The sequence below is a fragment of the Notothenia rossii genome, assembly GCF_949606895.1.
Source record: "Notothenia rossii genome assembly, chromosome: 1".
Lineage (NCBI taxonomy): Eukaryota > Metazoa > Chordata > Actinopteri > Perciformes > Nototheniidae > Notothenia > Notothenia rossii.
Genome location: NC_136912.1, coordinates 86,489,612 through 86,513,512, shown reverse-complemented (window position 1 = coordinate 86,513,512; position 23,901 = coordinate 86,489,612). Strand labels below are relative to the sequence as shown.

Sequence of the window (23,901 nt, the reverse complement as noted above, 5' to 3'; positions counted from 1 at the left end):
ATATCAAGACTAATTCATATAGTTGTTTCCATTTAAAGAAATGAATGGATATAGTTACAGACCATTTAAAAAATATATTTATGAATTGTAAAGAAACATAAAAAGTATTTGAATGCTTTAATCAAAATAAAGAATTGGACCACCTAAATTAAATTGGGCTGAAATAAAAAAGTGAAGAACAACATCAACAATCACCTGGACTCAGCAGACAACCACAAACGACCAATAGTAGTGTAACTCATAGTGAATGGCCTATTGCATAATTCTATATCTTGGATTATATATATTTTTGTAGTAATGTGTCCATAATGTTAATGTTGAATCTGGTATTGGTGGTGCTAATATATAAGTTCTATACTGCTGGGTAGCAGAAGTTCCCCCACAAAACCCTCAACTATCTTCATTTTACTAAGTTGTAAATATAGTTCATTCTACTACTGAATAAGAATTATCTTGCAGGTCTCCCTTGAAAAAGAGATCTATGATCTCAAGGGACAATCTGGATAAATAAAGGTTTGAAATTGAAATCTTAAAATCTGAGCATGCAATACACTTGCTACACACCTATTAGAAATATTGAAGTTACAAACATGTATACACATTGAATTAAATACTTTACTCAAGTACAAGTTTGCCATACTACTTAACTGTTCTTGAGTATTTCCATGTTATGCTACTTCATCCTTGGAGGGAAATAAAGTAGGCTACTTTTACCCCGCTACAATTATTTAATAGTTTCAGCTACCTCCTTACCTCAACATTGGTATGTGTTATTATAGTTTAAACTACATAAAAACATTTTACTTAAGAACAGTTTTGATGACATAACTTTTACTTGTAACAGTATTTTTATAGAGCAAAAATGCAACTTTTTACAAGTAAAAGTTGTAAACACTTCTTCCACCTGTGCTTATCTCAACCAAAACTGGGTGGAGGATTTGTTTATGAGGAGGACCAACTTCCGGTTGGTGACGCTACACTTGCGTGATGACGTCGTGAAACTCACCTGCCGTGGACGCCACTCCTGCTCACCTGTCTTCAGGAAGATTTAGGAGAAAGTTTCAAACTGCTCGAGCAGTCGCTGAGGCAAGTCAACTTTTAAGATTTTATTTTTTTAAACTTCACGACGAGTGGTGTGAGAGGGACGGACACACACAGTTTTAACCTTCAGAGCGGAAGTGGACAGGTGAGTTTGCTTCATTGCTGTCAAATGTTTCCTTGTACAAACACAGATAAAGCGTGGCTGTCAGACATGTTAGAAGCCTGACGAGGGGTAAGAGAAACATTTTAAAAACAGAAACGCTTTACTAAACCAAATTAAGAAAGAAAACATATTTTGTGTACATTTGCAAGCTTTAATCTCACCTCTTACGATGTAGCTATTAGCTACAGAACTAGCTTTGAGCAGTTACAGGCCTGTGACTTGATATATACAGGACTACATTCATAATGGCTTCCTAATTATTGTTGGTTATAGACATATAAGCCTGAGTTTCACCTGGGTTATCACGGTGTGAGAGTTTTCCTTGGTTTACCTTATTCACTGGGTATTTCCTTTTTCTGAAGCATAGGGGAAATAAAATACAAAGAGGAAGGCCATAATTCAATCAACAATGGTGAGATGATGCTATAACCTCAAACATACACAAAAAATAAACAATAGAAGTACAATTCTACTTAAAATCAAGACATAAGAAAGGGGATTGAAATAAAAAATAGACTAAGCAACACAAAAAACGAGACACAATCAAGTAAAGAAACAAACAGCATAAACAAGGTAGTATTGATTATAGTGAGTTCAGTGAAAGACGGAGTACTGCCTTTCAACTTATATTAGTATGAATATCATATGTACCCATTGGTAACAGGATATTTTGAAACATGTCCTGTTGTGTATTTGTGTGTGTGTTTCGGTGACTGTCAGCTGCAAGCCCCACTTTCCTCATCCTCACTTTACTGGTTCTGCCACACATGCAAGTTTCTACCTGTCTGTCACAGAGTTTCACAATAGTTTCGTCTTTGCATTCCCAAACATCGGCGTCTTCATTTCCCTTCAATACAATCAGTGCATCAGTAAATGCTAAACATTAACCCAAAGCATTTAGACTGGTACGGCTTGCCACTGTTTTAGGCCCTAGTTTCACTTCCTGTGTTTTTGTAGGTGACATGAAAAACATGCTCTATCAATTCGGAATCTGTAAATGGATTAAAACGCCTGCTTTTGGCTGATCAAGAGAATCTAAGATGTCTTCATCACATGTATGCCATTTAAATAAGAGCCCTTCAAGGGATGGGTATGCAAATGAACATCTGCTCTTCCCACAGTGATACTTGTATCTAATGGCTGTTTTCAGTTTGTCTGTACATTATATAGAAGATGTCCCTGTTAAATCAAATGAACTTAAAATATCTAATAATGCTATGAAGTAGACCTTCTCATTGATACAAGAGACACTGATTTCTAGGTATAAATTGAGTTTTAGCCTTTCATATATGGAGGTTTTCTGCTTTCGGTTTAATATAATGATAAACCGAATGTATTTGGGTTTTGCACTAACACAGCTAGACTTTTAAAAACTCACCTGAAACTAGGATGGACGTTTGTCAATATTTCTGACATTTTATAGGCCAAACAATGAATCAATTTACCCAGAAAATAAAAATGTAATAGCCTCATAGTACATATTACTCTGTTATAATAAAAAAAAAAAAGACTATTTATCTACTTTTAATTATGTTTATTTAGCATAACATTTGTAAACAACGTGCTCACTTACTTACCCTCAGGTACCTCTATGTCACACAGTTGGTTTGCACTACATTTCACATTACAATTGATCATATTTTTAATAGAACCTAGCTCTAAATAACTATTTGCATTCATTCTTTGTACTGTTTTTGAAGTGTTTTCCTTGAGGCATTCTTTTTGCATTGATTGATTGTTATAGATGCATTTGAGTTACTTTTCCTTGGTGTGTTAGGGTAAATTTCTCCATAACCCAAGTGAGGACATCTGTATGTGACTCCAGGTAGCTAGAACTGGTATGTTTGCAGTACTTAAACACTGTTGACAGTACATGCCATGAGTAACTACACTGTGAGTGGGAGCTACAAAGCCCCACTGTGTAATTACAGCCAGTCTGTGGGCTCTGCAAACCTCTGGAGTATTTGTCCTTCAATTGCTAAACACAAGAGGAAGCTTTGGTATTGCTCATTAACCACTAACCCCTTTATGTTGAAGGCTTTAAGTCTGTTTCACTCATCAATATCTATCAGAGTAGCTTGTTGCACTGTTGAAGAATTCCAGTTATGTATCATCGTAAAAGCGATTCTGGATTTGGTTTTGGTGGAACAAGGCACACAAGTAGATTTCTTTGCATTTTGCGAGGCCAACAGAAGTGGCCTTAAAATGAAATGAAGACAGTGGAGCTTGTGACACAGGAATTATTGAGTGTTTACCTACTGGGAGGGGGGGCATACCTTTGCTGAGTGTTTGTTTTAGTAACAATAGTGGTTGCTTGTCATGCTCTGTTTTCTTCAGACTTATGAATAATTTAGCCCGGAGGTAAACTGTTCCACTTGGACGAACTCTAGCCGAGGATCTGGCATCTGTTTTGTTATTCTCCCACGTGTTTTTAAACATCGTAAAGAAACCAATCTGCGTCAGACATTCTTTGGTTTAAGATTTGATAAGCTGTTTGATATCACTTTCCGAACACCCTTCAGGTAACTTCTCCTCCCATGTTATTCCTGCTCCCGTTAGGTTAGAGTCACTGTGACTCTTCCCTAGGCACGGCACTGATTATCAAACAGAAAAAAAGAGATAGCAGCACTCCCATGATTTGACCCATGGATGAGAGAGCCCTCTGAAGCCCTCTGTTGTCATGTCAGTGCAGGGCCTGTGCAGGAACCCATGAAACTTTACTCAGGGCAAGCAGACGTGTAGTGTAGCAAACACCGCTTCAATTATTAACAGCCCAGCGCTCTCATTCCCCAACGTAACCATAGCAGCCAGCGGACTGAAACACAGCCAACAGCCTGCCGCTGCCCTGTGGGAAACACTGCCAGTTACCCAAGAAACACACACACCTCTGACAGTGGGAGCAAGTGGACCTGCGTGACTTTATGAACCCGTCCGAAAGGGAATAACTGAGGACACAGATCATTGGATACACGAAGTATCTGTTGGTAGCTTTTTTTATTTGCTTTTTTCTAAAGTTGAATACTTAAAGTGCCTGGTTTCTTGTTTTTTTTGCCTTTTTCTCTTGATTGTTTTTGTTTTTGGAGACTTTAAAGACCTTTTAAAGACAAGGATCATGGTTAGACCTTAGTGCATTTTTTTTTAAAGAAGATAGTGTTATCATCATGAATCTGACGCAGAGAATGAAACTACTGAAGCACTTTGGCTCTCTGCCCCCGGGGCCTCCACCTCCTCTGCTGGTGGTGCCTGTAAGTGGATTTATAGTACTGGAGCAAAGTCTTTCTTAATGTCTTTGCCATTATTTTTGCATGGTTGTGTATCCTAATTCAATGTATTGCACTTGATCGGAGTGTCTTATCATTCTTTTATATATTTTAAATATATCTTTATATAATATAAAGTATATCTTTATTATACAAATCGAAAGATTTGCAAAAACAAATCGTTTACTCGGATGTAATGTTAAAGGTCAGTCGTTTAGTTGTAATATAACTACCACCTCTCTGCTTGTAACGGCTTCAGAAATGCTAAGATTTTAATTTGGTTTTCAATGATTTCTAAGAATCTAAAGATAATATAATTGTATGATTACAAAAATATACGTAGAATTGATAAAAAAGTAAACCATTTATTTATCTAGTGGAATTAAAGCCTGTCTGTGAACATAAAGAGAGGTAAAGGACAGAAAAGCAATCTGCATTAAACTGGCCCACCCATGTGTCAGCTGGGCCTCCTCGTGCATACTGCAGAGGGTTAGGGGTTTGCTTATCAGACTTTGAAATCCCCAAATATTGATTGACACGATTCATCATTCGTTATATTGAATGCTTGGAAATCAATACACCTCGCAGCTCTGCAAACATGGCAAGATTTGCATGGGACATGATGAGTTTTGCATTGCAAAATTGGGAAGTGGATTGTGAAAGTGAAAGTCGCTTATTTTAAAGAAATCAACATAACATTTGTTTGAAAACAGCCAATTTAGAGTTTGCAGTTAAGTTGGTCAATAATCGATCGAACGTGCCTCTTGCTGGTATTTCTTTGAAGTTGTATTTGATCTTATTCCTCTCCTCCCTGTGAGTTCCAGTCACATTTGAGATACTCTGCTGGTCTGCTTTGTGTGTTGGGGGGGGTTGCCTGCAGTGCAGCTCCACCCTGAATCCACGTTTATGGAAGGGCGCTGGAGAGTGACTGAGAGTGGGCAAAGGTTGGGTGGGGGGAGGAGCGCTCCAGGTGAGGTTTCTCCTCCAGGTCTCTTTCTTTTCTGCCCGCTGAGAGAGAAACACCACAGCTGCTCCAATTACAGATCATTTCACCAGGAGAAGGAGGTCAGGTTTTCTTCTGGGCGGCAGCCACCATCCTCACAGAGCTGATCTGAGGAGGAGGAACGTGGAGGTGGAGAACTGTGGGATCTGGGATTGTTTTTGCTTTTGCCATATGGAATATCAAGAGCTGGCTGTTCATTGAGCACCGGAGGCCGCAGGTGTTTCGTTCAGCTTAGAAGACACAGTGGGAAATGGAAGTGAGGTTCAAGGATCATGTGGTAAGTGGAGAGGGAAGAACACAAAGCATGTATGGTCTAACAGTGTATCACTGCCTGGAAGTAAAGCAAAGCTAGCTGTTAAACATTAACAAAGGACATCCATTATTACAGACATGTTGAAGATGCAGGAGGTTGTGGCCTCTAACCTGGCTCACTTAGCAGACCGTACATTACTTTCCTGAATGGCCTTTCTTACTTTTTTTGTTAAATTATTTTGGTAAACTTCTAATTTTTAGAGGCTTTTGCAATATACCTATGTTGTCAGAGGAATTAGTTTGACTCTGATTCATCGAAACGCCCGCTTGTATAAATATTTTTCAGTGCAGACAGACATTGCTCTCCTTTGTTCAAAAGCCAACATTTTCTTAGACGATCTCAACCTATTTTAAGAGAATCACCTCCACGTAGGACTGATAGCTTGATTGAATTTGCACATTATCTTTCTTTACCTTTAGCTGTGATCAATATATCAGTATCATGGCAAAGAGTTCCTCTCCAGTGACTGTTATGAAGTGGTTAAACCGACATGTTTGCTTTTTGTTCCACATTTGATGAATTTAGCTCTGGTTAATGGTTTGGCGTGTTTACTCTGGACGACCTGCTGTCCCCAGGTTCAAAGGGCTTGGTGTAAATGAGCTGATTTTTTTTATCTTTTACCGACTTGTATTTCCAAAATGAAAGTTTCTCTTTGGTTCATCCATTGCTTTGCTAACAATGGACTGCATGTTGTAGCTGATGTGAAACAACATTATCAAACACAGTTTTAGTGTCGGGTCAGGTTGAGAAAATTCACAGGCAGTTATGTCAACCAGTTGTCCTCAATTTTTCTTTCAGGCTTATGATTAACTTGTGCAAACAAACGTCCCACTGTTCACAGGTCACTCACTGAACACCTGTGTTACACCCACTGGCAGTTTGAGATTGTTGTGGTGAACATACTTGACATTCCTCCCCTTTTCATCAGTATAGTATTATTTTATTTGTATTCATTACTTTGTGAGAACAACCTGGTTTAACATGTGCCATTAACATGTATTCATTTTCTTTCACTAGATGGTCTAGTTAAGGATCCTTTTCACCTTTGTTGTTATTTCTAACCCTCGAGGGGATTCAACCTTTATCACTGTCTCATGTTACAGCTGCGATCAAAGTCAGTTATCTTTATTTACTTTGACAAAGGAAGGTTGACTTCATTGTACTGACAATATCTTTGCAGGATCAATACATTAATGTTGTTCTTTAAGGTGATGTGTTCAAGTCTATCAGGACAGTTGACACTTGTTGTGTCTTGTAATGCAGGTCAAACACCTGCATTTTCCACAAGTGTTTGAACAAGCTCCAAACTCTTCACCACCGACAGTATCTCTCTGTCTCTGACTAGAGGAGCTGGCTCTACTCGTTCTCTTACTGTAACCCGGCCACGAATTAATTATTGTCCAAAGGGCACCCTGCACTTTGTTTTAGTTTGCCTTTGAAAAGTGCTGGTGTGTGAAAAAAGATAAACACGAGAGGCATGTTGTCACGTTGGTGCACGGAGGGAAAATCTGTGGTTTGGTTTGTAAGTAAATGATTTGTATGTCGTCAAAACTGAATGGTTTTTTGTACAGAAACTGGAGATTTGCTCAAAAAAGAAGACAAAGAGAAGATGAGCGTTTATATAACAGAGGGAGGGGTTACAATGACGGTGTCTCAGGTGGTTTCATAACAATGTGCACCTTTTATTGGCGACTCTCGGATGACGTTAACGACTCCCATGTGAGATGAAAGCAAGAACAACCCACAATGATTCAAACCTCTGAGATTAAACAGCACGTTTAAATGATTTCTTCTAAATTCAGCTTTCAGTAACCAAAACGCTGAAAGTGTCTTCATAGAGATAACCGGCTGCTTAAGAGAATATTCACAATCTCCTAAACAAACAAATTGGTGACTGGACACTTGAGTATCTAGAAACGCTCTACAGTTTCAGCCTGCAGGGCCAAGCGATTTGACTGTGACCGTTTACAGGGTCTGTTCACAGAACAGCCACAATGTGCCATATTTAGTCTACAGCTGGAGCAATCAACATTTGACGGTTGCACAGCTGTTTTAAGCCTGTATTTATGCACAGGTGAAGATGTGCTCACTTTATTAAAATTGAAAATATGTTTCGTTTTGATTAGTTTTTGATTTTAGTGACATAATCGCAAGACAATAATTAAATGCAAATAAAACTACATTCAGTAGAGCTCTAAAAAAAATGTCGCGCACATTTGTTATCTTATGTCAGAATCTGTTGCTTTTCTTTGTCATACATATATCACTGAAAAAGACGTCACCTTAGCCTTTGGTAAATCATATCGTTTTTTTTATTATGCATCTACATTTTATAGACAAAATGATACACATAATCATCCAATAATAAAAAAATAGAAAATAAATGTTAGTTGCCATCCGACTTGCCTCTGAACAATATTTTACACAAACTGAACGTGTTGTGCACACACACACACACACACACACACACACACACACACACACACACATACACATACACATACACATACACATACACATACACATACACATACACATATACATACACACACACACACACAGGTAGCCCCTCCCCCATACCGGTCGGGCAGGATTGGGACAGGTGAGAGCATGCCGAGATCAGGTTGAGTCGTACACACTCTTCCTGCTTGGCTCAGTCTCAACTGTCCTCCCTGTAAGATCCTGGATTATCTATTGATATGAATTATTTTGATATTTATATTGTGAAATAGTAATTTATATTTTTTCTCAAGAATACATTTATTAAAATCCTTGTTGTGTTTTTTCTTTCGTTCCAGAGACCAGGAATGGAGGAGCTAACGATATGGGAGCAACATACAATAACACTGCTCAAAGTAGGTGGTTGTTTGTTACGTTGTATTATATACGGGTATTGAAATGATTTGCATTTCAGACAATAAGGTGTTGGTTTATGGGCATTCATGTATAATCCTACTTTATGTCATATAAATACATTACATTTACAATAAACCAAAGTAGACACTTATCTTTGGTGCATCAGTGGAAGTCGGTCTGTGTTTAATCGCTACACAAATACAGAAGTGAAAGTCGAAGCTCGTTGATGACACACAGTCAGCTTTGTGTTTGGGGGTATTGTAAAAGTGCTCGTTAGGGATGAGCTGGACCTGCTTCAGTTTCACAGCAAACAGGAATTCAGAGTGACACACCCTGCTGCTGCACCCCGGCCGACTTCACTGTCCTCCCACTGAGCGCCGCTGGAATGTGCTCTTCCTCCCTCTGCCTCTCTGCACATTTACCTTCTTTATCTTCAGTTATATAACTCTGTCTTCTACTTGCTGTCATTTCCAATTGCCTTTTTTTAAAATCTCGTTCTCTCATAATGACAGGATCCCAAGTATGGGTTTGGCTTTGCCATTTCAGGAGGCAAGGAGAAGCCTCACCCGGACAACGGGGACACGGCGGTGGTGGTGTCCGATGTGCTGCCAAACGGACCGGCCCTAGGACGACTGTTGTGAGTTGACTACTATGTACCGTGTACTATGAACAAATAAGTCTTATTTTTAGTAATACAAGTATGGATTGAACCATAGATAAGCTATGTTGTGAATATTAGAAATAATTACATATATTATTTGTTTTAATAAAAAGCTCTGTACTATAATCTAGGTTTGGAAAGAATCCTATAATTCTACAAATAGTATCATGTAAAAAAAAAAAAATGTCATTTGAACCTGCACAGATGCAGATATACCAGATTCAAACAGAACTTATCTGAAATGAACTTGACTCTTTCATCAAAACACAGATGATGTCCTGTCTGAATATATATGTACTCTTCCTTAAAAGGCTTTTTAGCCTGGACTAATTTATTCCGTAATCGCTTTCATTGTGCAGCAACAAAGACCAAATTGTGATGGTCAATGCAGTGTCTATGGAAAACGTCCACTCTAACTTCACCATTCAGACCCTCAAGTCATGTGGCAAGACTGCAAATGTTGTAAGTATGGAGATCACAACAACTGGAACTGTTTAATCTCCAAAGCACTGCCGCCTACTGTCTCTAAACCCTTGCCCTCTCCATCTTTCTCTCTGCAGACAGTGAAACGCCCTCGAAAGATCCAGATCCCGGCCACAACCAGACCTTCTCGGGCCGTCTCCCACTCCAACCTGCTGGACCCGGACCCCCCGAGACGAACACGACGCTTCTCCGACGGCAGCGACAACAGAGACTCCAAGCGCTACGGAGGCCGCGCTCGCAGCTCTTCACCCGAGCGCAACGGGCACGGCAACACGTTACCACTGATGTCCTCGGGGTACAAGAGGCTACCGCATCAGGACGTCCCAGAGAAACCACTCAGAACTACACTGATTAAAAAGAAAATCACAGATGGTAAGACTTCACCAGGTTGGTTTGCACTGACATGGGGAGAGTGCAGATGTCTGACTGAACTCTTTTTGTCGTCCTCTTTCTGCAGAGTACGGACTGAAGCTGGGCAGTCAGATCTTCATCAAACACATGACACAGACGGGCCTGGCTGCCACAGAAGGAACGCTGCAGGAGGGAGACCTCATTCTCAAGGTGAAACATAAGATTTGGATAATCTAAGATGGGGCTTGGTCTTTCAATATATTTATATAAAACCCTTTTTATACATATATATATATATATATATATATATATATATATATATATATATATATATGCGCAGAAGCACTGAAAGAGGTATTCAAAAGCTACAGTGCATGATGGCCGTAACCCAGGAAGACTTTGAGTCCTCTATCTTTACTTCCAGAAGTGAATATCCGTACTCTTCCTATTCTTTCCATCACATCTAAATGCACCCGCATACCCTTATGTATACAGCCTACATACCTACGTACTTCTACTTTATTCTGTTAGCATTTTCCTACATATTCCCATCCCACACTCTTCTAAAAATGTATCTCTATACATTAGAACCATCATTTCTACTCGTCTCATCCAGAAAAGCATTGGGGTTACACATTTGAATATTAAATGCACATTTTATAGAATGTATTTGGACCAGCAAAGAATGGGTTAACTTCTCCATTTTAAATATTAAATATATTATTTCATGACAATCTTGCAAAGTTGTTGAAACTGGATTAAGGCAATGGAATGAATCCATGATGGATTTTGTGTTTCCCGCCATATAGGCCTGTAGCAGCTTTGTACCCCTCTACATCAAAAACAAAACGCCCTCTATTGAGTCGCATTGTTTCCGACACGTCAAACTCTTGTTTTTCCTGGTGTGGGACTTCCTCACTTATTATATTTTTTGATTGTTCTCCTCGTCCAGATCAATGGCATGACGACGGAGAATCTGTCCCTGCTGGAGACAAAGCACCTGGTGGAGAAGAGCCGGGGGAAACTGACCATGACGGTGCTGAGAGATGACCGCAAGTTCCTGGTCAGCATCCCGGAGGTGGCGGACAGCGCCCCCAACAGTGGGGAGGAACGCCGCCAAGACAGCAGCTCTGAGCTGGAAGGTGAGGATGAGGGGAGGAGAGGTGGGGTATTCAATGTTAGCTTGGTGTGCTGAGGCGATAGTTAAAGCTAGACTGAAATAAAATGTGTAAAAAGGAAGATGATCATTGACAAAGGAATCTGCTTTCAGTGAGATGTTGCAGAATTCTTGGCCTCGCTTATTGAAGTGTATCTCCAGCTCTCTAAGCTAATCTTTCTGTTTCCTATCAGACATTTCAGACCTTGATGAAGACATCCCTACTTACAGGACGTCCCGTCATCCCACCCGAGAGAAACGGACACGCAGGTACACGGCACCCACCTCACCAGTCATAACAGAAATAATTGTAGATGTACTAGTTGTCATTTTAGGTGGTTTAATGTCTTTCCTGACACTGTTATTTCTCTTGTGGCAGTTCATCTCGGTCTGTCTGTGAAAAGGCAAAACTGTTGACATCACTGAATGTGTTTTGATTACTCAACCCTCCAGGCCATCTGATGTCATCTGTTTAACAGACTTTTCCATGTGATTAGAATGAGCAAACAGGTGGTGAACACAGTAACTGTTATATAATACAAATCAAAGACAATACAGTCAAATACAATTTAATACATGATTTCTTTAGGCTTCAGGTTGTGGAATTCCAAATATGCATTGGAAAACGTCTATGGTAGATTTGAAGTGTATTTTGAGAAAAAGGAAGACACCCATCAAGAACTTTATTACTTTTTGCTTATAATGTTAAAACAAAGTGGAGAAAAAAAGGCACAAGATTGTTTCTCTAACTTTTTTAATATTTATTTTTACCCCAGAACGAGAGCTGAAGCTCCTCTCCCAAAGTCTCGGGATCCATCACCGCAGCGCTCCACCTTGGCCCGGCCTCCTGTGAAAACCTACACTCCCCGCAGAGGTCAGTCCCGCTGAGTATCACTAAACTATAGCTATTTTAAGTGTACCCCTATCAATGTTGGGGATCAAAAGCCGAGACTTACAGCGATCGGGGTAACTTTATATAAATATGAATAGAAGTCGTACACAGTCGGATAATAGAAATACATTAATGTTGTTGTTGTTGTTTATTGTTTCTTCAGCTCCATCAGAGTCTGAGTCGGACCGCAGTGCCTCTCCTCCTCCTCCTGTCAGGAAAACCAGCCCGGACCTGAGGGACAACTCCAGCAAATACAAGTCAGTAACATTTCTTGGTTGATTTGTTTTTATATATGAAAACGATCATACACAGTTTTTGGGCATAAGATTGATAATCTATTCAGCTGTGGAAACATACAGACTTTTTAGACATGTTAGTTTCAGTTGCATTCTGACTTTCATCTAAATCATTTACGTTTAGTTAGAAGAAGAAGGAACTCATTATTTACTTTTTTGATTTGCTCTTTCTCCAGGACTCTGTCTGGTATGTCCAGCATCCCAAACCCCCGGTCCTCTCCTCTGGTCCCCAACTGGAACACCTCCCGCGCCCCGTCCTCCGCCTCCCTGCCCCGCCGGCCGGTGTCCGGGTCAGACTCTGACCGCAGCACCTCCCCCCCGCGGCGCAGAGAGGGCCCCCGCCCCGACACCAGATACAAGTAAGGACTAAGCTTCATAAAAAAAACGAGTAATACCATGAGTAATACAAACTTAATTTTCCACCAGCGATTCCTAACCGCCTCTTCCTCCCCCCTCTCCCCCTCAGAGTGCTTCCTGATCTTGCTCACGTAGCGCTGAGATCCTCCCCCATCAACGTTCGCCAGGAGCCACCAAGGAGGGTCAGCTCTCCTTTCAGAGTCCCGCCCCCAGGTCAGCACACACACACACACACACACACACACACACACACACACACACACACACACTCAAACATTTTTGATGTAACACATCCTGGACTTTGTCGAACACGTCTTTGAAAATATTTGCTTTCAATATTTGCTGCTGAACAGGTGTCTGCAGTCAAATAGAGCTAAAGACAGAGCATACAATAAAAAAGGCTCTGTGTTTAATCGTTTATTTGAACTGGGACAATGCACATTAATGAACATTTTAAACAAAATAATGCTTTGAAATGTAAATGAGCCTGATTTTAGCTTTGGGCTAATTTCCATCCGCAGTCCCGTCACATACATTATTTATGACATTGGATCCTTCGACATCATGCATACTGTTTTTTGTGCATTTAACTGTAATCAAATGTTGTTCAGCCAGTGTTGAACCTTGTCCAATGCATTTGAGAGACAGGATGTGATTATTTCAGTATTTTTCCCCTGTACAAAGATGACCGCATCATCGGCATACATTTGTACATTCAAATCAGGACATACATTAGGCAAGTCATTAATGTACAGAGAAAACAGTAATGGTCCAAGAATGGAACCTTGTGGAACCCCAACAGGGCTGACAAGGTAGGGGGATTTGGTACCGTTGACCAAAACACACTGTTTTCTGTTTGATAAGTAAGATTTAACCCACTGTATTGAATCTGCCGAAAAATTGAAATAAGTCAGCTTTGTAAGGAGCACTTGGTGGTCAACAGTTTCAAAAGCCTTCCTGAGATCAAGGAAAACAAAGGTTTTAACAAAAAAAACATTAAAAGCTACCGTGTCTGTTTTTCCTTTTTAAAGGTGACTGGTTTAAGTCTGGACCTGGTGTTGTGCCTGTGAGCAAGGGCTTCAAAGTTAATCGAATTGTAGTCTCATCATGATTTGGGCTTCCCACACTTAAATACACATGATCACCTGTAATATTGACGTCTTAAAATATGTGCTCCGCTCATATAAGGGAACCAATAGCCAGCCACCAGCCAGCAATGTTTCTCAAAGTGCAACAGATTTATATTTGTATTGTATTTAACTTTTAAACTAAACTTTAAATATAGCTTACAAAAGGTAGGCTGAATGTCCCTGTTTTTTTCATATTGTGTAAAACAGCAATGTCAGTTTTTCGAATGTGGTGCAGCCCTAATGCTCACATTAGCGGGATTATAACACAAGTGAAATAGTGCTCTGTTTATTTAAATGGGAAAGCGCAATAAACATATTTTATGACTAAAACCAATGAATAATTGTAGAAGTTGTGAGAAACAAATAACTTATACCTTTGACTACAAAAGGTGTGTGTTGTTTATCTACCAGCTAAAAGCTCAACAACACAACCTGATGTTATACCTCTTGTTCTCCTCTTCCTCAGACTCTGACTCCGAGTCTGAGACCAGCCTGGCTCCTCCTCAGAGGCAGAGCACCACGTACAGCCAGGAATCACTCAGCAGATACAGGTACAGATGAAGGTCTGCCCAACCCCCCCACCCCCTCCCCGAAACCCAACACCATCTCCCGGACCGGGACACTGAGCAGACGCCTCCCCGTTTTACCATTAGCTAATCACATGTTTGTTCTTAATTCACCCCTTTGTGTCTCTGCCATTTTGCTTGATTTGCTCATTGTGTACCTTAAGTCTCGTTTTGAAGCCTTTTTGATTTTGCTTGATTTGTTTTTTTTTTGGCTGTGTACTAAGTATTTTCTGTTTTGTGATGATATTTTGTTATTATTAAATAAAAGTGACTTCCACTGAACCAGAGCCTCTCCTGTATGTGGCTAAATGTCGATTTAAACTGAGGACAATTATTCCTGAAGAACACTATTCCAATCAAACACCTGTAAAATAGTTCCATGCATGTTTTATTCAGCATGTATTTAAACAGTTCATAGCAAACAAGATCAGAACATATTTAGAAATAGAATTCTTCTGCTTATGAATGGTTCATTTTGATCAGTTACAAAGCAGTTAACCATGATTGAGAGAGCTTCCCTCAGAGACCTTAAGGTGAATATTCAACATTTAAGTCTCATCATCAATCATCATCGTATTAGCCACGGGTCCCCCTGCTCCAAACGTAACTGAGATTTGTTGTCTTCCTCCTCCCTCACTCCCGCCTCCCTCTGTTCTGTTGCAGAGTTCTGCCCGACGTCTCCCTGTCGCCGCAGGTCGAGCCGCCGCGATGGAGCGCCCCCAGCGTCACCGCCAGCAACCCACCACAGAAAGGTGTGTGTGTGTTTGATATGTATGTTTGTGTGTACACAAGATAGGAACAATACATCCATTGTTCCTATCTCCATTGTTTCCCCTGTTAATTGTGGGGTTTCTATTGGGAGCTTCTCCTTGTGCACTCAGAGGACAGAGGGGGTCATACATGATGAATGTGTAATTTGTGAGATTGGGGTTTATGAATAACAGTTGATAATTGATTGAATGTTTCCAGCATTAAGAGAAGTGTATTTGTCTCTCTCTTTCAAGGAGAGGCATCTGTGTTTTATGTTTTGAATTTAAAGTGTTTTGTGCTTTATTAGTGGCTTAAATATAGCACATCTTACTCTGAGGTAAAAATGGTTGATTTAGTATAAATATTTTTCTTTAAAAAAAAGGACATCTACTGTCTTTTATCTACTAAAATTAAAAATGATTGTTTCCTGATGGCAACTATTATTTCTTCATCTTCACAGCTCCTTCAGAGACTGAATCAGAGGCCAGTTATGCCTCCGTGCCTCGCAGGGCGTCTACCAACAGCACGAGCTCCAACCCAGCCACCGACAGATACAGGTGAGAAACAGAGATGTTTTGTCAGTAGTCAGGTGGATGTTGACAATACTTTTCTCAACAGACATGTTACAAGTATTTAACCCCCTAATATGCGAGTCTCAAGTTCTATAAAACACATTACTTCATAATAAATATATAAAAGTCATGATGCAATACCTTTTTAATAAACACAATCTGTGGGATGAAGCAGAAACTCTGAATTTAACGAGTACTTCCAATGACCTGAATTAGATCTCAACCAACACTGTTGACAGTAAACCAGCAGGCGTTTTATAGTTAGTCAGAAGCAGAAAACACAAGATGCTTCCAGTTTGGTAAATGTTTGTTTACAGTCAACTGATCATTTGTCATTGTACAGAGTCTCTAGTAATCTTATAAGAATAAAGTGAGACCCAAAGAGTCTTTAGCACAAAGATCTTGAAAGTCAGATGAGATATTTTAAATAACAAGCTTGATTTGTTACAGTTAATGCACTGTTCTTGTTACATACTGTATCTCAAGATGACAAAAAAGGTTAAATTATATTTTGTTGTTGATCAAATATATTTGTCTTACCTTCAGAGTCCAGCCTGAGATAAAACCTGTTTCAGTCGCGGTGAAGCAGGATCCTCCTCGTCGCATCGCGTCCCCCTCTGAACCTCCTCCTGACGGTCAGTTCACTCTCCTGCTTCACACACTCCTCCTCCTCTGTACTGTCACCATCAGATCAGAAAGGTCAAAGTTAGTCTTGACCACCGTCTTTGTTTCCTTCAGATTCCTCGGAGTCAGACCAGCTGTCACACCTCAGGAGGTCGGGCAGCTCTGAGCGAGGAGACAGCCACCGCAGGTACGTCTGAGAACTGACACACACTTTATCAAAATCAAGTCTGTATTCCGTGTGCTTGTGCTTAACTTATAAAAAGAGGCTCTGATGAAAAAAAAAAAATCTGTTTCTGTTTTCCACTTTCACAGAGATAATGAGTCCTGATGTTAAAGCATTTTCTTTTACATAATTCCATAGTTTTACATTATTGATTTTGATTCATTTATATTTTTGTGTTTGTATTATACGGGTAAACATGAGAAAATATAATATAATATATAATAGTAATAACTACAATTTTGAAGCCAGTGCTTTATGTTCAAAGCAATTATATAATGCTTAATTTAATGCTGTAAATGCAGCAGTGTCTGTATTTTCTCTAATCAGTTTATTAAAAACGTTTAGGAACTCAGGTTGAACTTGCAAAATAGAAAAATTAAATAAAACTCACTCCCTAATCAAAATGTTAAGCAAAATGCATCAGCACAGCCAACATTATTTGAAGAAATTAAAAAGGGCCACGGTTACATGAACGTGTTAACAGCTTTAGGAACTTTTTAGATAAATAGTTTTAAGTGTATATTTGTTATGATAAATATCCCAACTGATTTCTGCTCTCCTCCTCTCAGAGCTCCTCGTGCTGCTAATGGTACGGTCCGGTCTGGGATTTCAGTGAAGAACAACCCCCCCGCCTACTGTAAGGCTCAACTCTAAACTACTGCAATAACCTCTAACAGCAAAGTGCAATTTAGACTGACTACTAAATAATTGTTTTCAAGTTGCACATATGAGAAAACGTGTTGTCAAAACAAATATGTTGAGCTTTTATAAATTGTGATGTTGGTGTATTTCAAAAAATGTTTATGGACTAAATAGTGAGATTCACTGACAAAAAAGAAACATATATTAGTAGCAGTAGCAGCAGCAGCAGCAGGGAGTCTCACCATGTCCGTATCTCTTCCAGCAAAGCCTGTAGAGGAGCCCATCTACTCCCTGCCTCCAGACTCGTACCCCTCGGCTAATCCAGGGTGAGTGATGCTCATTGGTTCCTTCATCTTTATCTTTGACCTGGTAAATTCGTTTTAGCAGAAATGTGCTCATTTCTAATTCACATAATTCCACTCTCAGGTACAGCTCAGACCTCCACACAGTGTCGTTTGTGAAGGAGGGCAGCGTGGGTCTGAGGCTAGTGGGGGGCAACGATGTCGGCATATTTGTGGGGGGAGTTCAGCCGAACAGCCCCGCGTACGAGGAGGGGATGAAAGAGGGAGACCAGATCATGAAGGTGAGACACTGACGCTCTACACCTAGCAGTAGATCATTAATAACCTTTTTAAGGGTTTAGCCCATATTTTAATATGTTGGCTGATTTAAAAACTCCAGATCAACGCTCTGACAGAGAAAGAACAGGTCAGGTCACCATGAGTCAGCACATTGTATTTTGTTAAGCAAGGGGTTTCACATCAAATCTTCCTTGCCATTTGAGCTTAAGAGCTAAATTAGTTCAATACAATACAATTTAAAGTAGAGTTTTAAAAAATCACAATTTAATTGTTAAGTTTAAGATAAAAATTCAGATGACTGACTGTAAAAGTCAGATGTTATGTTTTTTAAATCTTCACTATTTTGTCAGTAGCTTTTAAAATAAATAACTTTTTTCCTTACAATTATCTCTCATTCATTCAGGTTAATAACGTGGATTTTGGTCATTTAACACGAGAAGAGGCAGCCAACTTCCTCCTGGACATCAAGAAAGGAGAGCAGGTTGCAATCTGCACTCAGCACAAGATGGACAGTAAGTTTACCCCTAATGAGGATTATTATGGGTAACGCTACTCTCAATCAGTGACTGAATGTATCAATCTTCATTTTCCTTCTCCTCAGTTTATAAGAAGATCATCAAGTCTAACCTGGCAGACAATTTCTACATCCGTTCCCACTTCGACCACGAGGCCGAGGGGCCCATCGGCCTGAGCTTCACCAGAGGAGAGGTGTTCAGGGTCGTGGACACCATGCACCGCGGGAAGCTGGGAAACTGGCTGGCCAGCCGCATGGGGAACGACCTGCACGAGATGGACAAAGGCACCATCCCCAACCAGGCCAGGTACGGAAGGGATGGGGGATAGAGGTTCACATTTCTATTTTAAAGTGACCGTTGTTTTTGTGTACAAGTGGGGTTGTATCATTTACTTTTGGTCAGTTTATCACCTACATTAAAAAAAAAAAAACAGAGGTGACAGTGCTTTCAGTGTTGCAGCTCCCAGACTGTGGAGCAGCCTCCCAGTACATATCCAGACTGCTGAGTCTATTGAACTTTTTAAATCTCAGCTAAAAACTTACCTCTTTGCACTGGCGTTTAATACTAGTTGAATTTTATATTTGTATGTGTTTTTATTTTATTTTTTAAAATATTTTTCTAGTTATTGTGCTTTTTATCATGTTTTTAATTATTGTTTTATTATTGCACTCCATTTGTTATTTAATATTGTAGTTATTGCCTCTACAGCACTTTGCTCAACTGAAGGTTGTTTTAAATGTGCTATATAAATAAATTGAGATTGAGATTGAGACATTAGAATGTAGTGCCAGCATAGTCGCTGTAGACAGGAGCAGCAGAAAAACATATTTAAGCCTTCTAAAAAAAGGACTACCATCCAATATTAAAACTGGTTTAAGTGAACGCTTTATTTACAATATTTCCGTTGCTTTATCTTGCCGTCAACAACTCTTCACAATGGTGAACTCTAGCTGGTATCTTTGCTCACTTCAAAGCCACCAGACTCCATTCAAATAAATTCTAAATGTACCTCACAGAACATGTGATTTGCCGTCCTACCACTGCTTTCATTTATTAATTTGTTGTTGGTATTGAGTGACTATGGTGTTTTAAATATTTAAATCGGAATCTATGGATTCTGGTGGCTTTTTAAATGAGCATAGATAAGACCCTCAGTTTCCTGGTTTAAAGTTATATCTGCCTGCAAGATAAAGTGTTGAAATATTACAAATATTGCGACAGTTGTTTTTTAATGTAGTTGTAAAACATTTTGCTGCTGCCCCATCGACAGCAGTATACTGCTTGTAGATATATACACTGTCTACAGATCAGTACCGCACACAACACCACTTCAGAAAGTCTGATCCTTTAGGAACAACCATGTTTGAGTTTGATATCCTGTTATTATCTCCTTCAGGGCGGAGACATTGGCCAGCATCGAGCAGGCGCAGCGGCTGACTGCAGATAGGCAGGTGTCCGGATCGAGAGCCGAGTTCTGGAAACTACGGGGTCTCAAAGGCAACAAAAAGAATGAAAAGAACGTCCGGCAGACTCGTGAAGACCTGCTGCAGCTCACCATCCAGGGCAAATTCCCGGCCTATGAGAGGGTCCTGCTCAGAGAAGGTTGGTGTGTTTTTAACCTCACATACACATTTGATTTAATATCTTTACTCGACTGGAGCAAGTTTAATTTTAACCCTGAATTTCTTTGTTTCCAGCTAATTTCAAAAGACCCATTGTTATTCTGGGTCCTCTTAATGATATTGCCATGGATAAACTGGCTAGAGAGATGCCTGATGATTATGAAGCAGCAGGTTTGTGGGGCTTCTTTTCAATAAGGAAAATATTTCCTTCATTTTCTGTTTTAGTAATTCTGTTGTGTCTTCACTTTGTAAACATTGTTTTTCTGCCTCCTGTTTTGCGTAGACATGGTTCCTCGCAGTGGAGGAGGAGACGGCGCCTCCACAGTTATCAAACTGGACACTGTGAGGAGAATAGCAGAGAAGGTGAGCCAATAAACCTCAACTTTTATATTTGGTCACTTTGAAAAACAACATGAATCTTGTTTAGTTTGTGTACTTGCTTACCCCTTGCATCTTATTTTTCATTACCTCTTTTCTTAGGACAAACACCCCCTCCTGGACATCACGCCCACTGCAGTGGAGAGGCTGAACTACATCCAGTACCACCCGATGGTGCTGTTCCTGGACCCTCACAGCAGGAAAGACGTGAAGGCCATGAGGCAGAGGTACAGCCCCAACTCCAACAAGAGCTCCAGACGCCTTTACACACAGGCCCTGAAGCTCAGGAAACACTGCAGCCACCTTTTCTCAGGTAATCACACAGGAGCAAAGTCTGTCTCTGTCATATATCATCATTGAGAATAAAGCTATATAAAGTTAGTTTCCTTATTCTCTAATTGTGTAGTTGTTTAGTAAAATTGTACAATGTACAAACTTTTAGTTTGATGTTTTTCTATTGACCTTTACAGCACGTATTGACCTGCAGCCAAACTCTCATATCTGGTACGAGACTCTGAAGGATAAGATCCGCCACCAACAGTCAAAGCCTGTCTGGGTGTCTGAAGTGACGGTAAGAAACACTCAGTGATTATTTCACATGTGAGCACTTTTCTCTTTGTTTTTAAGTGAAGCATAGTGCTGCAGTCGAATGCAAATTATTTACAACATTGCATTTACTGATGCCTTTTTGTTTTTAATCTTTTAAGTGTATGATTCGTTTTGGAAATTATGTTTGTTCAAATGTTCATAAAAACATTTGAACAAGAAGAGGAAACACTTTGACTTGGTGATGCAGTAAATAAACAAAGTTCAAGTAAAAAAATGGTAAATACACAAATAAAAAAATATATTAAGATTGATTAAAAAATGTTAGATTCTTGTGTATTGGTTTTCTTATATTCTGAGACTTTTTTTTATTAACCTAATCTGTTATGTAACTGACAGTTCATTGGACGTCTCTTCCTGCCTGTAAAACTAATGAAATGTGTTGTCTTCTCCTCTGCAGCTGGAGACCGGAGCGGAGCAGGACTTGGATGCTCTGGATCAGACGCAGTCTGACTACCTGAGTGCTGCCAGTGACCTGGAGGACACTGACGGAGAGGCCTTCACTGACGGAGAGGCCTACACTGATGGAGAGGCCTACACTGACAACGATGAACTGGAGGAGGCGTACCCCGGGCAGAGTGCCCCCGCTGCCCCCAGGGTCCCCAGAGGGTCCCGGGCTATTGGATCTGCCCTAGCCCGATCGTCTGAGCCCGCCTCCGAGCGCCTCAGCCCCATCGAGGACCCCGAGCCTCAAAAAGACCCGAGCCGGGATATCCCGCCTTTGATGCACGTCCCCGAGCCCAGGATGTCCCGCAGAGAGAGCCACAGCCCCCCGCACAGCCCCCCGCACAGCGCTGCAGAGGAGGAGGACCCCTCCCACCGCAGCTTCTCAGACTCGGATTTCAGTGCACATGAGGTAGTTGCACCCACCCCTCCATCAGAAGGACCCCCAGACTTTATAGCCCCTGACCCGTATGTTCGCCACTCTGTGAACGAGCCATCTTATGCTGAGGCCCAGCCGGAGAGCCCGCCCCGTGCCAGCCTGTCTGTCATCGAGGAGAAACTACAACGGGTAAACTAAATGTTGCTCTTTTTTAAAGGACTATATCTGTGTTTTATGCATTTAAGGCCATTCACTTTAAACCAAATGCACTGGAACAATACGTTTATTAAAGTTTGGTCAGTAAATTAACAAAATACAAACATCGCCTGGTTTTAGCTTCTCAGATGTAAATATTTGATGGTTTATTAGTCAACGAAAACAATGTCAATATATTTGGGTTTGAATTGTTGACGTAACAGGCAACTTGCACTTAGGAAAAACTGAGATGAAATGTTTTTCCTAATATTTTGCAAACCTAACAAGTAATCAAGTATGTAATTAATATGCATATTACTTGAGGATGAGATAATCATTAGTTGCAGCCTCAGTGTACCTCAGTAATACATTTATTTTTTACTACATTATCTATATTTTTTCTTTCATGTTTAACAGTTTTTAAATATGACTGATTTTCCCTCAAACAAATGAATGCTCGAGCAGTGTAAGACAGAAACACTTAAAGCTATTTCAACCATTTTAACCCAGATGTAAAGGTTATAGTCTTAAGTAAATGGACTTTTCTTAACTGGTTTTGAAAATGCTTGTCAGTAATGTAATAGAAGAAGAAAATGTCACTTAATTATCCATGAAAAAACTGTATAATGCTGATTTATTACATGTATCTTTTTAGGCCCATTTTTTTATTCTATAGAAAACTAAAATGATGTTTCTCTCCTCTCTTCCAGGCGCGCTCTGCAGAGCCGCAGGCGGTGGCGGAGGAGAAGGAGAAGAAAGGCCCTCAGTTCATCGTGTAAGTCTTCCTTAGCTCTCCTTGGTATTCACAGTAGAGCCAAAGTGAGGATTATGTGCAACATGTTAACCCCTTGCTCCTTCTTGTTGACAGGCTAGCACACCATCATCAGGCAGTGCAGTTCAGACGCACACAGATCCGAGGCAGCGACAGCTCTGAGGAGGAAGAGGAGGAGGAGGAAGAGGTGGAGGACATTGAATGGGGTCCTGCAACAGAACTCTAGAGTTTACATCAAGGATTACAGCTGGAGTTTACTGATCTAACAAGAACATGAAAACGCTTTCACCCCCCCGACAAACTTGTACAGTTGTGGGATGTTAAAGATATCTTACAACCTTTAACAGATTACTAAACATTTTAACTTTTGAAGAAAGGTTCTCACAGACGTGCCTGATTTCTTTTCATATTTTTTTATTTAAATGTCAAACAAATCATCATGCCATTTGACAAGGCTACTGCATGTAACATGTAAACAAATTCTAGTTTTATTAGAAGTCATAATAAATGAGTCTTTTCAAATAAATATGATAGAATGTTTATGAAATGTTGTCATGACACTTTTTCTACATTAAACTGTTTTCCTGATTTCAAAAGTGGGTTTGTTTAATTTTTACTAAATGCTATAAATGTCTTTGCCAGGATTTACATAAAATACAACCTCGATCTCTGATATTAACTGCATGTGGAATTTACTTTTTTGTGGACAAACAATGATTGATCAAGTAAACTTTAAAGCAACTGTGACACAGTTTTGATATTATTCTCTCCTTCCAGTCTGGATGACCAACTGGGAAACACACAAATGTCACAAAGACAGCAGGTTCTTTTTGTAGCAGTTATTTTGTGGTTTATATACTGAATTGTGTATTTGTGACCTGCTCTTATCGAATTCAGTGGCATTGACCCGAAGACACATTTTGAGTTGTATAAACTGTTGGAAAGAGGAGATTCCTAGCTTTCTAATGATATCAGGATTGTTGTTGTACTCCAAATATTAAGCAAAATATGTCTCATTATATAATGACTGTCACCGAGTCATCATTTTGAGAAAAAGGCCTTCAAAGTTT

General features: G+C 40.0%; 1 protein-coding gene across 2 annotated transcripts; it reads left to right on the top strand.

The window, feature by feature from the left end:
• Positions 1-979: 979 nt before the first annotated feature.
• tjp3 (tight junction protein 3) lies at positions 980-23,427 on the top strand. Of its 2 annotated transcripts, none has more exons than XM_079686036.1 (30): positions 980-1,186; positions 8,579-8,635; positions 9,149-9,273; positions 9,657-9,759; positions 9,858-10,152; positions 10,238-10,341; positions 11,084-11,273; positions 11,482-11,557; positions 12,064-12,161; positions 12,343-12,436; positions 12,652-12,834; positions 12,942-13,045; positions 14,429-14,513; positions 15,192-15,280; positions 15,739-15,835; positions 16,397-16,485; positions 16,589-16,661; positions 17,267-17,334; positions 17,602-17,665; positions 17,766-17,922; positions 18,324-18,432; positions 18,522-18,741; positions 19,832-20,037; positions 20,133-20,228; positions 20,341-20,420; positions 20,538-20,748; positions 20,906-21,006; positions 21,442-22,053; positions 22,770-22,834; positions 22,928-23,427. In XM_079686036.1, exons 2-30 carry the CDS (start codon positions 8,588-8,590, stop codon positions 23,055-23,057), a joined length of 3,972 nt encoding a protein of 1,323 aa, XP_079542162.1. In that variant the 5' UTR covers positions 980-1,186; positions 8,579-8,587; the 3' UTR covers positions 23,058-23,427. The 2 variants fall into 2 exon arrangements, with proteins under 2 accessions (XP_079542162.1, XP_079542161.1); XM_079686035.1 differs by lacking the exon at positions 980-1,186 and adding an exon at positions 5,438-5,744.
• The last annotated feature ends 474 nt before the right edge of the window (positions 23,428-23,901 follow it).